This window comes from Oncorhynchus tshawytscha, linkage group LG02 (genome assembly GCF_018296145.1).
Source record: "Oncorhynchus tshawytscha isolate Ot180627B linkage group LG02, Otsh_v2.0, whole genome shotgun sequence".
Classification (NCBI taxonomy): domain Eukaryota; kingdom Metazoa; phylum Chordata; class Actinopteri; order Salmoniformes; family Salmonidae; genus Oncorhynchus; species Oncorhynchus tshawytscha.
Window position 1 is genome coordinate 65,459,997 of NC_056430.1, and position 17,069 is coordinate 65,477,065.

A 17,069-nucleotide genomic window follows, 5' to 3' on the forward strand; every position below is an offset into this window, starting at 1 on the left:
TATGAAGTTGTTAAATTTCCCTTTAAGAACATACCTTGTGGCCCCCTTGGGCAGGTAGGTTCCACTGCCCTTAGTCAGGTAAATCTCCTTGAACTTAAGTTGTTGTGATTCCTGCTCTTCTTCCTCTTCCTGATCCATACAGTTGGAGGAAGGGTAGGGAGTCGGGATGCGAAAGCTATTGTAAGACTTTCGACTGCCTGGCCTCTTAGGTACACCAGCCTCAGTAAATCTCACGCGGGACTTGGTGTTAGTGTTATCGTCTAACAAACTGGTGAGTGACGCTGTGAGAGATCTCTGTGACAATGGAGAGGAGGCAGCATCTTGGATGCCCAGTAGTTCGTAAAGACCTGGGATGATGATCTGCATCAGCTTGTCCGATAAAAACTGGACAATCCTCAGACACAAGCCAGCAAGCTGTTGTTTTGTCAGCTGTATTCCAGAAACAGAAGAAGTGTTTTAAAATGTTGCATAGTGCGTCTTTCAAAAGCTAATGAACAAGGCTAAACATTAGGCAGAGTTTTCATGGTAATCGAATTAAATTTTCAGTCACATGATCTTACCGGGTCAAACATGCCCTCACGAATCCCCCTCCATTGCCTGAAAACAATATTGTTATAAATGTTGTCATATCAGGATGTGTGGCAGAATTGTTTTTATTTAATTATTTGCCTGATCGTGAAGTTATACTTGCTTTGTGTCAGTTGTTTTGGCAAAATTGCAATGTGACAACTTTTCTAGCACTGAACATTTTTTTCCGATTGATCCGTTTCTAATTTGATCCTATTTCCTTGAAGGTGTGATAGTACCAAAGAAAACAGAACATACTTCTCAGTTAGGTTTTGAAGGAAGTCCATAAGTGTCAGATGTTCCACATTGTTGAGCTTCCCCTCTTCTGTGGTTTCCATCACTGAGGTTGCTCTGCTCCTGGTAGAATTGCTCTGCTCCTGGTAGTTATGTAATTATATTGCAAATAATCAAACTTAATATACAACAAATATCATACTGAAATAATTATTAACTGTTAAAGAGTGGAGGAGCATTGGCAACGTTGGGCCAATTAAACAACTGCAACACAACAGAGATGGTTGTGGTACGTCAACATTGCCAATGATAGCATCACTATAACATTTTATTGGATTAATGTTGTAATATGAAATGACAAGGTCAACTTACCATCTCATTGACAGCTTCAGAGGTCAGGTGGTCATCCATCACACAGACAGGCAGGTCTAGAGACTGGGACAAGGCTCTATGGTCATAACCAGGAGAGAATGGAAACATCAGAGCAGTCCCAATGGCAGAATCTAACCACTGTCTTCATGTCAAAGACTCACTCACTCATTTGCTTTGTCAAACCTACCCCTTAGAATGACTTCGATATTAACACTGAATATATTTTGTTATTAAGAGATCTCTCAATAATAATTCTCACAATAGCATATTGGTAGTAGTCAGTGACATATTAAAGCTAAGCAGGGCTGGGTGTAGTTAAAACCCTGGATGGGGTTCGATCCCGGGCTGAGGTGCTGCCTATTGTTTTTTTCTGAAAGTGTATATAATGTTGAAAATCTGACATGGTTTCAAAGGTACAAATTCAACCTATTTTATAACAAGGTTTGGCTATGCTGAATTTAGTTTACAATGATGACATCATCCTGTGGTTGAAATTTCACCCTCAAAACAACAGTTAAGCCTATACCCCATTATATCCACTACCCCCCCCCCCCACACACACACTTTATATTTTACCAATATATATGCAGCCCACCAGCCCTAAAGCATGAACATGTTTTTTTGCTAGAAAATGTGGATTAAGAGAAGCAAAATGATCCTTTTCGCTAGTTTCATCTAAATGGAAGGGCAACATGACATTGACAAACTTTGACATATCTGCTTTCACCGGGATTTAAAAACCCAGGCTTTCCTAAAATGTTTACCTCAGCCAGTCTAGAACCCAGGTGTGTCTACAAAACACATGCACTCCTCCATAAGGTTCATGGCTTGCCTATTGTTTTATCCCAGTACAAGAGGGGCAACTGGATTCAGGATTAAACACAAGCAGTCTTTAAGGTATATCTTATTACAGTTTAGGCCTACCTTATTATTTTCTTCCATCTGGCAATATCATTTTAAGAAATGAAATCTGTTTTGTTGCTCGTATTATTAGTAACTGAAGGAAAATACAGCTGTAGAGTACAAGAATCAGCTACTTTCTGAAGGGAAGCCAAGCTCATAAGCAATTTAGAACCTACAGACAATTATGACAAAGTTGGAACGCATGAATGTGTCACAAACGCCTTGTGGTCACATGTTATTTTAGGGCGTGGCTCCGCATTCGTGACCGGTTCTCTTATTTCTATTTCCCGGTATCCGTTAGTGCTGGAATTTGCGATTAATACTTTTCTCATGCCGAAACCGGATTAGATACATACCGGTAGTTAAATGACAAAAATTATGATATTCGCAATTTCATTAAGCAACAACACAAACATAAATATCTACAATTTCGAAATATGATTTTGTCATCAGGTCAGTACCATTTGTTTGATTTTGTGGACCCACGACTAGACTTTATCCATGTTAGCTAGTTGCTAGCGACGCTAGTCAGCATAGGCTGCCACGTGATAAACAGTTCGCATTAGGGAATTAGCTACCTAGCTAGCCAGCCTAACAAGCTGTCACATCCAGTGGAAACCGATGCAACCCTGCTGCCAAATAAGGGCTAGCTCGATGACCCGTGGTAACAGTGAGGTCCCCATGAGTTTCAAGGCTTTAATAAGTGCTATCGTGCAGAAAAAGCGAATAAAATACTGGTTGATGAGCTAGCTAAATTAGCAAGACGGATATGACCGTTAACAGCGTGCATGCACAAATGCATGACGACACATTGAATATAAGTGAAGCAGGCATGCAGAACGAGATCGCCCCACCAAGCCAGATAGTAGAGGGGTGCAACAACGCTGAGACACAGAGGCATAGCTCATACAATTATATTTTGTTCCAGTCAATGACAATACATGTTGAATAATAAATACCTGCGTCAAATATATGGCATCGCATGCTAGTGCAAAGATAGCTTGCATGAATTTTTTTAAATCCGGTGACCACTAGATGTCCTCGTATATCCACATTTAGATCAAATATACTTGATTTTTCATCAGTACTGTGAATGACAAGCTCACTGAATCTAGTTGAATAATCTTTATACTCAGCAGGTAGAGGCCTAGGTACTTCAAATCAGTGCTTAATTTGAGCAGGATCATGCCAGAACAGGATCCGGCACCTTTCCGTTCTGGACTGTTTTGTTCCGGAACCTATTTGGACGAATCCGGTACCTCTCGTGCCATGAAAAATAATTTTCACTTTTTGCTATGTAACAATTATAATAAAAGCGATCAAAGTTCATTCGAGTTGCCTCTTCGTCAATTATCCTGCCCCCTCATCTCTCCAGAGTTGCACTTCATCATTTGTTTCCTTATAGAATCATAGCTGCATGAAGGGTTCTGGAGGAATTTTCTAAAGTTACGGAATTACTGCTGTCTGTTCAGAAATAAATTAAATCATTCAGAATAGCCTAATACGTCACGAGAAGCCCTATAATTTAGCTACAGAGGACCAATAGCTTCTTTTTTTTGGAAAGCGTTTTTAGGACTAATTTCCTCCTCATATTGTAGCCTACTATATGTTTCTCCACAAACCTAGGCCTATAGGCTATTGATGGATTCAAGACAAGGTCGTTTTTAAAAAATCTCAGATACTAAATTTGTCAGTGTCAAAGTAGCCTGCCATTTAGATCATTTGTGCGGATTAAACAATTATAATGCCAAAGTCTTATTAACGAGCAGTAATCAACTAACAATTCCAAAAAAAAACTGCTATCTTATACACAGTGTAGAGGATAAGAAGATATGTACATAAGGATGAATGAGGTGATGTAAATTTTTGAGAACTGGCATAGGCCAAGATACAGTAGATGATGTCAGTTTACAGTATATACATATAGGATAAGTATGTAAACCAATTGGCATGAGTTAGTGGCTAGTGATGCATGTATTTACATGGGATGCAGTCGATGATAGAGTACAGTATGCGGCGTGCCATATAGGATGAACAATGTAGGGTAGTAACGTTATATAAAGGTAGCATTGTTTAAAAGTGGCTAGTGATATATTCCTTAATTTTCCCATCAATTCCCATGATTAAGAGTGGCTGGAGTAGAGTCAGTGTCATTGACAGTGTGTTGGTATGCACTCAATGTTAATGGTGGCTGTTTAGCTGGTCTGATGACCTTGAATGAAGCATTTTCAGTCTCTCGGTCCCAGCTTTGATGAATTGAGATTCTGCTTTGTCTCTATACTGACGCTTAGCTTGTTTGATTGCCTTGCGGAGGGAATAGTTACACTGTTTGTATTCGGTCATGTTTCCAGTCACCTTGCCCTGATTAAAAGCAATGGTTCGCGCTTTCAGGTTCACGCGAATGCTGCCATCAATCCACGGTTTCTGGTTTGGGAATGTTTTAATCGTTGCTATGGGAACGACATCTTCAACGCACGTTCTAATGAACTCGCACACCGAATCAGCGTATTCGTCAATGTTGTCGTCTGACGCAATACGGAACATATCCCAGTCCACGTGATGGAAGCATTCTTGGAGTGTGGAATCAGATTGGTCGGACCAGCGTTGAACAGACCTCAGCGCGGAAGCTTCTTGTTTTAGTTTCTGTCTGTAGGCAGGGATCAACAAAATGGAGTCGTGGTCAGCTTTTCCGAAAGGAGGGCGGGGCAGGGCCTTATATGCGTCGCGGAAGTTGGAATAGCAATGATCCAAAGTTTTTCCAGCCCTGGTTGCGCAATCGATATGCTGATAAAATTTAGGGACTCTTGTTTTCAGATTAGCCTTGTTAAAATCCCCAGCTACAATGAATGCAGCCTCCGGATATATGGATTCCAGTTTGCAAAGAGTCAAATAAGGTTCGTTCAGAGCCATGGATGTGTCTGCTTGGGGGGGAATATATACGGCTGTGATTATAATCAAAGAGAATTCCCTTGGTAGATAATGCGGTCTACATTTGATTGTGAGGAATTCTAAATCAGGTGAACAGAAGGACTTGAGTACCTGTATGTTGTCATGATCACACCACGGCACGTTAACCATAAAGCATACGCCCCCGCCCCTCTTCTTACCAGAAAGATGTTTGTTTCTGTCGGCACGATGCGTGGAGAAACCAGCTGGCTGCACCGTCTCCGATAGCGTCTCTCCAGTGAGCCATGTTTCCGTGAAGCAAAGAACGTTACAGTCTCTGATGTCCCTCCGGAATGCTACCCTTGCTCGGATTTCATCAACCTTGTTGTCAAGAGACTGGACATTTGCGAGGAGAATGCTAGGGAGTGGTGCACGATGTGCCCGTCTCCGGAGTCTGACCAGAAGACCGCTTCGTTTTCCTCTTTTTCGAAGTCGTTTTTTGGGGTCGCCGGCTGAGATCCATTCCGTTGTCCTGGGTGAAAGGCAGAACGCAGGATCCGCTTCGCGAAAGTCATATTCTTGGTCGTACTGATGGTGAGTTGACGCTGCTCTTATGTTCAGTAGTTCTTCTCGACTGTATGTAATGAAACCTAAGATGACATGGGGTACCAATGTAAGAAATAACACATAAAAAAACAAAAAACAATCATAATCCTTTCCGCTCTGAGAACGATTGAGTAAGTGAAACTCCTATGAGTGTTATGCTCATATAATGTAGGGTACAGTATGTGTTGGCTTCATCCACTCTGCAAAGGTGTTTTTTTTGGATGCAGGTATGTGGTTTTATCTATGTAAAATATTTCCCAGCTTTTAAAAGGACAGCAATAGACCCTCAATTATGATATCAGTGTGCTGAAATGCATTGAGATTTATATTTTAATAACAGCCAAATGTATCATGTAGCGTCAGTGTCATAGGTCTACAGAACATGAACTTTAAACCTGTCATAGAGTACAGAGAACATACATGGCATGTGGCCCTGGGAGAATAAATTATTTTTTACCAAATGTTGCTTAAAATTTGAGGCTTTGCCTTTTGTCGTTATCGATGCAAAAAAAACTATGTGGGGTAAAAATAGAGAGAAAAAGGGAAACTTTCAACAGTAATGGCAATGTTGTCATAGTTTCCCTGTTGCCACTTATGTAACTGTAATAATCTGTTTACACTTTATTCAAATGAAATCATTTTCACGTATGCACTGGCCAAAGATGTTTAAATGAGAGATGTCACCTGGTGGCAACAAATGTTGGCAACAAATGGAACCACAGGAAAAACACCTTAGAAATAATATTCAATTGTCCACATGATAGAGCCATATAAGAGTTATAAGGTAACATGAGTAAATTACATCAGTTATCAGTTGACCCCGCCTTCACATGGAGTTATCTGGGGATGTACTGTTACTTGCTTTGAGGATACAGCCGTAGATTGACACATGGTGGCTTTCCTGCGGCGTTCATGTTCATAGATTCTCTCCTGTACTTCACTCGCAGTCCATTTCTCAGCAGACTTGTATTGGAATACTGCTGCCAGTTTGGGGTCAGGGCAGTATGTTACAAACATCCCAATGACATCGGGAATCAATCTTCTTACCTTGTCTCTTAAGGCCCTCGTCAGCGACATCCACGGCCTTGTTCAATCGAACCCAATACTCCATAACAGCCTCTCCTGGTACAGGTTTAGTATTGTAAAAATCAGCCAAGGGCATGCATGAGTTGTCCAATTCGCTGAATTTCTGTTTCAGAATGTCAAAAACAATCTCTGGCTTCTCTGTAGGATCAACTGTTGTCTCATTGCGTAAATTTATCTTTACCATGTCTCTTGCTTTGCCAGATAATCGACTAATTATCTCATCTGATTGTTCCCCAACCGGACATCCCTTCCTCCTCAAGTATATTCTCATCAACTCCTCCCATTCATGAATGGAGGATTTGTCTGTAACATCTCCTCTATACGTAGGAGGTTCCTTTATGTCTGATTGCATGATGAACTTAATTTGACTGAGATCTACATATCCTACCGACTCTGAATTTCATGTCACAACTTGCAGACTTGTTTATGAGTTGCTGTGCGTTTTGTTGCCAACCTATTTTGCTACCTGACAACTTTACTGTTTTTACTTTTTAATTACCGTTTATATTTTTGTTTTTTCCCTCAACTTTTTCGCTCCGGATGCTTTATCTGAACACTGTTCGTCAGGACCTCCAACAGCCGAAGCTAAGTAGTAACATTAACATGATGCCTTCTAATTGCAGTCGCTGTACTCATAATATACAGGAGTGTTACAAGCCCAGCTTCAGACGCAATCGTTAGGCAAGGGTAATTTCAGTGTAGGAAAGGATGAAACAGCGTCTGTGCCACCAGTAAGTACAGATAGTAGTATAAATCCCCTGGCACAGTCCCCGCAGCCGGACAACTTTCTCACGGATTCTGGAAGGAAATGCTGTAGGAATGCTCAACCGGTGTCGCTCATTCAGCCGACAAACTTTCAACCGGTTTTCCCCATTAAGCAGCCATTAAGCAGCGAGTCGGAGTCAGAGGCCGAGTCTTCTCTGGTCTCTACTCCTCCCGTTACGGGGTCTGAGACGCCGAAGCTTCCCACCATTAGCTCTGACAAATTGAAAACTCTAGTTATTGGCTACTCCATTACCCGCAGTATTAGACTTAAAACAAATCATCCAGCGATCATACACTGTTTACCAGGGGGCAGGGCTACCGACGTTAAGGCTAATCTGAAGATGGTGCTGGCTAAAGCTAAAACTGGCGAGTGTCGAGAATATAGCGATATTGTTATCCACGTCGGCACCAACGATGTTAGGATGAAACAGTCAGAGATCACCAAGCGCAACATAGCTTCTGCGTGTAAATCAGCTAGAAAGATGTGTCGGCATCGAGTAATTGTCTCTGGCCCCCTCCCAGTTAGGGGGAGTGATGAGCTCTACAGCAGAGTCTCACAACTCAATTGCTGGTTGAAAACTGTTTTCTGCCCCTCCCAAAAATAGAATTTGTAGATAATTGGCCCTCTTTCTGGGACTCACCCACAAACAGGACCAAGCCTGACCTGCTGAGGAGTGACGGACTCCATCCTAGCTGGAGGGGTGCTCTCATCTTATCTACGAACATAGACAGGGCTCTAACTCCCCTAGCTCTACAATGAAATAGGGTGCAGGCCAGGTAGCAGGCTGTTAGCCAGCCTGCCAGCATAGTGGAGTCTGCCACTAGCACAGTCAGTGTAGTCAGCTCAGCTATCACCATTGAGACCGTGTCTGTGCCTCAACCTAGTTTGGGCAAAACTAAACATGGCGGTGTTCGCCTTAGCAATCTCACTAGGATAAAGACCACCTCCATTCCTGTCATTATTGAAAGAGATCATGATACCTCACCTCAAAATAGGGCTACTTAATGTTAGATCCCTTACTTCAAAGGCAATTATAGTCAATGAACTAATCACTGATCATAATCTTGATGAGATTGGCCTGACTGGAACATGGCTTAAACCTGATGAATTTACTGTGTTAAATGAGGCCTCACCTCCTGGCTACACTAGTGACCATATCCCCCGTGCATCCCGCAAAGGCGGAGGTGTTACTAACATTTACGATAGCAAATTTCAATTTACAAAAAAAATTAATTATGTTTTTGTCTTTTGAGCTTCTAGTCATGAAATCTATGCAGCCTACTCAATCACTTTTTATAGCTACTGTTTACAGGCCTCCTGGGCCATATACAGCGTTCCTCATTGAGTTCCCTGAATTCCTATCGGACCTTGTAGTCATAGCAGATAATATTCTAATCTTTGGTGACTTTAATATTCACATGGAAAAGTCCACAGACCCACTCCAAAAGGCTTTCGGAGCCATCATCGACTCAGTCGGTTTTGTCCAACATGTCTCTGGACCTACTCACTGTCACAGTCATACTCTGGACCTAGTTTTGTCCCATGGAATAAATGTTGTGGATCTTAATGTTTTTCCTCATAATCCTGGACTATCGGACCACCATTTTATTACGTTTGCAATTGTAACAAATAATCTGCTCAGACCCCAACCAAGGAACACCAAAGTCATGCTATAAATTCACAGACAACACAAAGATTCCTTGATGTCCTTCCAGATTCCCTCTGTCTACCCAAGGACGCCAGAGGACAAAAATCAGTTAACCACCTAACTGAGGAACTCAATTTAACCTTGCGCAATACCCTAGATGCAGTTGCACCCCTAAAAACTAAAAACATTTCTCATAAGAAACTAGCTCCCTGGTACACAGAAAATACCCGAGCTCTGAAGCAAGCTTCCAGACAATTGGAACGGAAATGGTGCCACACCAAACCTGGAAGTCTTCCGACTAGCTTGGAAAGACAGTACCGTGCAGTACCGAAGAGCCCTTACTGCTGCTCGATCATCCTATTTTCTAACTTAATTGAGGAAAATAAGAACAATCCGAAATTCCTTTTTGATACTGTCGCGAAGCTAACTAAAAAGCAGCATTCCCCAAGAGAGTATGGCTTTCACTTTAGCAGTGATATATTCATGAACTACTTTGAGGAAAAGATTATGATTATTAGAAAGCAAATTACGGACTCCTCTTTAAATCTGCGTATTCCTTCAAAGCTCAGTTGTCCTGAGTCTGCGCAACTCTGCCAGGACCTAGGATCAAGAGAGACGCTCAAGTGTTTTAGTACTATATCTCTTGACACAATTATGAAAATAATCATGGCCTCTAAACCTTCAAGCTGCATACTGGACCCTATTCCAACTAAACTACTGAAAGAGCTGCTTCCTGTGCTTGGCCCTCCTATGTTGAACATAATAAAAGGCTCTCTATCCACCGGATGTGTACCAAACTCAATAAAAGTGGCAGTAATAAAGCCTCTCTTGAAAAAGCCAAACCTTGACCCAGAAAATATAAAAAACTATCGGCCTATATCGAATCTTCCATTCCTCTCAAAAATTTTAGAAAAAGCTGTTGAGCAGCAACTCACTGCCTTCCTGAAGACAAACAATGTATATGAAATGCTTCAGTCTGGTTTTAGACCCCATCATAGCACTGAGACTGCACTTGTGAAGGTGGTAAATGACATTTTAATGGCATCGGACCGAGGCTCTGCATCTGTCCTCATGCTCCTAGACCTTAGTGCTGCTTTTGATACCATCGATCACCACATTCTTTTGGAGAGATTGGAAACCCAAATTGGTCTACACGGACAAGTTCTGGCCTGGTTTAGATCTTATCTGTCGGAAAGATATCAGTTTGTCTCTGTGAATGGTTTGTCCTCTGACAAATCAACTGTAAATTTCGGTGTTCCTCAAGGTTCCGTTATAGGACCACTATTGTTTTCACTATATATTTTACCTCTTGGGGGTGTCATTCGAAAACATAATGTTAACTTTCACTGCTATGCGGATGACACACAGCTGTACATTTCAATGAAACATGGTGAAGCCCCAAAATTGCCCTTGCTAGAAGCATGTGTTTCAGACATAAGGAAGTGGATGGCTGCAAACGTTCTACTTTTAAATTTGGACAAAACAGAGATGCTTGTTCTAGGTCCCAAGAAACAAAGAGATCTTCTGTTGAATCTGACAATCTTAATGGTTGTAGGGTTGTCTCAAATAAAACTGTGAAGGACCTTGGCGTTACTCTGGACCCTGATCTCTCTTTTGAAGAACATATCAAGACCATTTCAAGGACAGCTTTTTTCCATCTACGTAACATTGCAAAAATCTGAAACTTTCTGTCCAAAAATGATGCAGAAAAGTTAATCCATGCTTTTGTCACTTCTGGGTTAGACTACTGAAATGCTCTACTTTCCGGCTACCCGGATAAAGCACTAAATAAACTTCAGTTAGTGCTAAATACGGCTGCTAGAATCCTGACTAGAACCCAAAAATGTGATCATATTACTCCAGTGCTAGCCTCCCTACACTAGCTTCCTGTCAAAGCAAGGGCTGATTTCAAGGTTTTACTGCTAACCTACAAAGCATTACATGGGCTTGCTCCTACCTATCTCTCTGATTTGGTCCTGCCGTACATACCTACACGTACGCTACGGTCACAAGACGCAGGCCTCCTAATTGTCCCTAGAATTTCTAAGCAAACAGCTGGAGGCAGGGCTTTCTCCTATAGAGCTCCATTTTTATGGAACGGTCTGCCTACCCATGTGAGAGACGCAGACTCGGTCTCAACCTTTAAGTCTTTACTGAAGACTCATCTCTTCAGTGGGTCATATGATTGAGTGTAGTCTGGCCCAGGAGTGGGAAGGTGAATGGAAAGGCTCTGGAGCAACGAACCGCCCTTGCTGTCTCTGCCTGGCCGGTTCCCCTCTTTCCACTGGGATTGTCTGCCTCTAACCCTATTACAGGGGCTGAGTCACTGGCTTACTGGGGCTCTCTCATGCCGTCCCTGGAAGGGGTGCGTCACCTGAGTGGGTTGATTACTGATGTGGTCATCCTGTCTGGGTTGGCGCCCCCCCCTTGGGTTGTGCCATGGCGGAGATCTTTGTGGGCTATACTCAGCCTTGTCTCAGGATGGTAGGTTTGTGGTTGAAGATATCCCTCTAGTGGTGTGGGGGCTGTGCTTTGGCAAAGTGGGTGGGGTTATATCCTTCCTGTTTGGCCCTGTCCGGGGGTGTCCTCGGATGGGGCCACAGTGTCTCCTGACCCCTCCTGTCTCAGCCTCCAGTATTTATGCTGCAGTAGTTTATGTGTCGGGGGCTAGGGTCAGTTTGATATATCTGGAGTACTTCTCCTGTCCTATTCGGTGTCCTGTGTGAATTTAAGTGTGCTTTCTCTAATTCTCTCTTTCTCTCTTTCTCTCTCTCTCTCTGAGGACCTGAGCCCTAGGACCATGCCCCAGGACCAACTGACATGATGACTCCTTGCTGTCCCCAGTCCACCTGGCCGTGCTGCTGCTCCAGTTTCAACTGTTCTGCTTTATTATTATTCGACCATGCTGGTAATTTATGAACATTTGAACATCTTGGCCATGTTCTGTTATAATCTCCACCCGGCACAGCCAGAAGAGGACTGGCCACCCCACACAGCCTGGTTCCTCTCTAGGTTTCTTCCTAGGTTCTGGCCTTTCTAGGGTGTTTTTCCTAGCCACCATGCTTCTACACCTGCATTGCTTGCTGTTTGGGGTTTTAGGCTGGGTTTCTGTACAGCACTTTGAGATAACAGCTGATGTACGAAGGGTGATATAAATACATTTGATTTGATTTGATTGATGATCACTTATCTTTTCTGTTCTTACTGGTGGCTCATAATTACTGGACCTGCCACTCTGTAGTTCTTCCCTAATGGAGCTCCCTATTTCCTGGGCTAGCTGAGTGACCAGCTCAGCTAGACCATCTACAGGGGCATTTGGATTAACACCAGATGATGGGCTTTCATCCCATTTTTTTGTGGAGCAAAACATGGGGGAACCTCCTGCACCTACACACTTTACAGGGGTTTGATCAGAGTATGAGAAAAACCTCCCCCTCCCAGCAGTGAATTTGGGTTCATCACCATTATAAGATGCCATGCCACTAAACCACTAATGTTACGTTAAAATGTCTGTTGATGAACACACTTCTATGTTGGTTAACTATAAACAGCGCTCTCAATACATCGTTGTCAGAAAAAAAATAAACAGGAAAAAAGACTGTAGTTCCGATTTTTTGCAACGAGGCGGCAAGAGTACCTCAATGATATAATTAGTCTCTAGAGCAGCAACGCCGCGGTGATTGAGCTGACGTCGATCAACGATGAATCCAGGACTAGAAGGCACCAATGTAACCGGTGCTATACTGCACCGCTGTAACTCTGCGTTGTGTGTGGTTGATTGAGACTATAGACGTGGACTTTGGAGATCAGGTAGTTTTAATTAAGCAGAACTCACTCTCTGCATCTTGCATCTGCATCCAAAAGGAAATAAAACATTTGTAGAACACATATGTTCTGAGAATCATCGCCTCTTTCTCTCAGTGCATCAAAATGATTTTTGAATACAAAAATTAATACAGTCTCTCCTTATTATACATAACATATTTTACATAGATAAAACCACATACCTGCATCCAAAAGGAAATAAAACATTTGTAGGGAACATATGTTCTGAGAATCTTCGCCTCTTTCTACAACAGATGCACAATAGGAGGGACTGGGATCATTCGAGGAGCTAGCCATCGTTCACACATACAATAGCATACAAAATAGCATACAAAATGCAATTGCCATGCTGACTGTAGGAAAGTCCACCAAAGCTTTTGCCAGAGAATTGACTGTTAATTTCTCTACATAAGCCGCCTCCAATGTCGTTTTAGAGAATTTGGCAGTACGTCCAACCGGCCTCACAACCGCAGACCACGTTTAACCACTCCAGCCCAGGACGTCCACATCTGGCTTCTTCACCTGAGGGATCCTCTGAAACCAGCAACCCTGACAGCTGATGAAACTGAGGAGTATTTCTGTCTGTAATAAAGCCCTTTCATGGGGAAGAACTCATTCTGATTGGCTTGGCCTGGCTCCCCTGTGGCTGCACACTTGCCCTCCCAGTCCCATCCATTGCTGCACCCCTGCTCTCCCAGTCCCACCCATGGCTGCGCCCCTGCCCAGTCCTGTGAAATCCATAGATTGGGGCCTAATGAATTTAATTCAATTGACTGATTTCCTTATATGAAATGTAACTCAGAAAAATCTTTCATTGTTGCTTGCGGCGTTTACATTTTGGTTCAGTATAGTTAACGTTAGCGAACTCTGCATTCTATACGGGTATGCCAATGGCCTGCTGCGATGCCCACTATATATCGCTTTTCAGATCTATTCATATATTTAGCTACGGCAGATAGCTAGATCGGTGATGAGATGACCATTCAGTATGTAAACTAGCGGGCTTGGCCACCAATTAAATGGCTGGTTTTACCTTAACCTTGATCAGCATTTTGACTGTCGCATAAAATACGCTTTTAATCGATGTAAAAAAGACCTAATCCACACTTAGTGTGGTACTGTCAAATTGAGCAAACCAGATTGTTCAATCTTTTTGAATCAACTTTATTTCCTGTGTAAGTCACTCTTCTGTCCGTCCATCGTGTTTTGTGAGACGCTTTACAGACTACTTTATGGGGAAAAGATGTGTCTATTACCATTTTTACTTTTAAAACCCATAAAAATTCAAGGATGTTTTCAGACCAGGAAATACCAAAAGTGATGATGTTGGTAGGTTTTTAGGTCTATAATTATCGCTCCTTGACCTCTCACGGGTGTTCAGAATTAAGATGATTAGGATCAATTGGTCCATAAATATTTCTAGTTTGTAGGCACTCCTAGATCATTCAGTCATGTCACTCCTTTGGCAATGTGCAATTGTTTTGGCTGTCGTAGCAGCAAGCGCTGCAAATGAAGGTACGTCTAATAATGAACACATAATATGATTATGTAGCGCTGATACCATGTTAACTTGAATAGGCTACTTATCTCATGCTGACCGCCTAACAGACTAGCCAAATTGTGGTGTTGGCTCTTGAGATGTGAATGATGACATTACCAAATTTATATTTTTAGATTTTAATGTGGATTGTGAGAAACACTCCATTAAAGTGACATGGAAGGTCAGTCCAGAGTTGGTTGAACATGCTGCCCGTCTTTTCCTTGGACACTGTGTTCCGTCCACATTTTCTGTTCTTCCCACGGGAGAAGGGATGGCGACATTCCACTACAACCTCAATGGCTGTGCCATCAAGAAACGGGTAATGTCTAACTCTTGACCCAATGTATGCCATTTTGGATCCTGCGACGACTAATGCTTCTCCTTCTATTCCCCAGGTGACTGGCAAAAAACACATCTATTCAACCAGCCTGACTTACAGACCTAACCGAAAGCCCAAACCTGCTGCTATTAGTCACCATATTAAGTGTGTTTACACAAGGTAACCATCTATGCCAGGGGTACTCAACTCTTACCCTAAGAGGTCTGGCGCCTGCTGTCTTTCGGTTCTACTTTATCATTAATTGCACACACCTGGTGTCCCAGGTCTAAATCAGTCCCTAATTAGAGGGGAATGATTTTTTTTTAAATGCAGTGGAACTGAGTTGAGCTTTAGGGCTCTATTGGGTGTAGTGTACTCTAGCTATGGTGTTGGAATCAAATCTTCCTAAGCCTTTGCCACCATTATTAAACTAAACATTCCCCTTGTATGTAGACCTGAGGGATGGATTCCCCCATTCCTTATCCCTGCCTATGGTAGTGCTGAGGGTCATGGAGGATTGGTTTTCCACATGGCACTCCTCAATGGTGAGTGACTCATACAACATCAATTATTGTAAGAATATGTTCAGGCAACTTACCTGGTAAAGAAATTCCTAGCAGAGGACACTGCCCGAAGCTAGTTGAAACCTGTGGCTGTACAGTACGTATGAGCATTGCGCCCCTTCCCCTCTCTGTTGCATGTAGAAGACCTTACTGGTCTGGCTAAGAGCAGCCTGTTTCCCCTGGGCTCTTTCATCCCCATCTGGGCAGCAGTGGATCAGAAGGACCATCAGCCCTTGCTGCTGCTCTTGGAGGAGTGTGTGGCGGCCACAACACCAGAACTGCAGTCTGCGAGCCCGGTGTACCCCATCATCACCAACAAGGGGTATGTACCAGACCTGGCTATGGCCATGTAGGGTGCACGTTTTGGGTTTTTGACTGCCTAGCGCTAAACAGCCTACTCAAATGTTGAAAAGTATTGAATACATTTTAAAGTTGGCTTATTTGCTGGATGGAAGTTCTGTTTGTCTGCTCATTGCACAATGCATTTTCAGTTGCCTTGCAGATGGGAAGACTGGGAACTCCAGGTTCCTGCCTAGGTACCACTCGTCTGCTATTCTGCTTTACCTGCAGTCCTTCAAGTTTGCCTTAGGCGAGGAAGTGAGTGGACCACAAGTTCTCGGTATGACTGGGTTGTTTTCATACTGTAGCTCTTGACTGTTCTCTTATTTCACCCCAGGTGTATATTCATTGTAAGCTTGTTGCATGGGACCCTGAGGTTTTTGATATAGAAAAGAAGGCCTGCCACTACATTAAAGAGACTGGAGAGTAAGTATTGGTCACATAACGACCATAATGACGTTAGTGCCAATGCAACAGCCAACTTTTTTATTCATAGATGGGAGCTGCTGGACGACCCGTCTCAAAGTGACCTCTGCAAGTGCTGTGACTCGAGTTGCAAGCCTCGGTTGAAGAGGGGTGTGGATTCAGGTATTTTGAGGCACTTCATTTCAAGCCTGACTAAACTGTAGTTCCATATTCATTTGAGCTGATCACTCTTGAGTTCTGATGGGACTGCAGCTTGAAGTAATTTATATATATTTTTTCTCAGAACCCCAGGGCCTGGTTCAAAACTCTGTTCTTGGACCGCTCACAATAGTGGAAAACTCTGAAACCCGGATCCCCAGTGAATTTGTAAAATATCCTACTGTAGAACAAGGTTGGTGATTTTGGCATTGAAGACTATAGTTTACACTTGGCTTTTAATTGTATCAGCTTTGATGCCAAATGAACTTGAACCTGTAACCTACTCATCTGTCATTGTGTTCTGTATTCAGTTGACTGGTTGGTGTAATGGTCTGGAACACTTTGCTTGTCAGGTGTGTGTGCTGGTTATTTTACTGTAACATCCCCCAACGGCAATGAGATGCATGTTACTAACACTTCTTCAACCTGTTCCAGGGATGGCTGTCTTTTCTGTCTCTACAGCCATCTAATTGTAGGTGGCCTGAAGGGTGCATCACTTTCCACTATCCCCAGTATGGATATGAAGTCCTTTGTTTCAATAAAATGAGTACTTTACAATGGTGTTTGTTTCTAATGGTTGTCAAAATGCTATGATCCTGATGAGATGTACCCTAAATCCAGTAGTGCGGCGCCGGTATCTACACAAAATAGCCAAGATGTGACCATCTGGTTGTAAGAAGATGATCTCAATGAGAGTGCTCAGTGTTTTGTGACTTTGTGTTCTGGACTTCCCAGTGTCCTGATTACTCTTGAACTGTAACACTTTCTTTTTTTGGCATAATTCGTTTGCA

At 42.7% G+C, this 17,069-nt stretch overlaps 1 protein-coding gene across 1 annotated transcript; it reads left to right on the forward strand.

Annotated features, from left to right (window-relative positions):
- The first annotated feature begins 14,298 nt into the window (after nucleotides 1-14,298).
- On the forward strand, nucleotides 14,299-16,833 carry LOC121840269 (zona pellucida sperm-binding protein 3-like). Its single transcript, XM_042302825.1, has 11 exons — nucleotides 14,299-14,408; nucleotides 14,568-14,752; nucleotides 14,829-14,932; nucleotides 15,206-15,297; nucleotides 15,457-15,637; nucleotides 15,807-15,912; nucleotides 15,992-16,080; nucleotides 16,151-16,242; nucleotides 16,364-16,471; nucleotides 16,590-16,631; nucleotides 16,714-16,833. Exons 1-10 carry the CDS (start codon nucleotides 14,345-14,347, stop codon nucleotides 16,604-16,606), a joined length of 1,038 nt encoding a protein of 345 aa, XP_042158759.1. The 5' UTR covers nucleotides 14,299-14,344; the 3' UTR covers nucleotides 16,607-16,631; nucleotides 16,714-16,833.
- The last annotated feature ends 236 nt before the right edge of the window (nucleotides 16,834-17,069 follow it).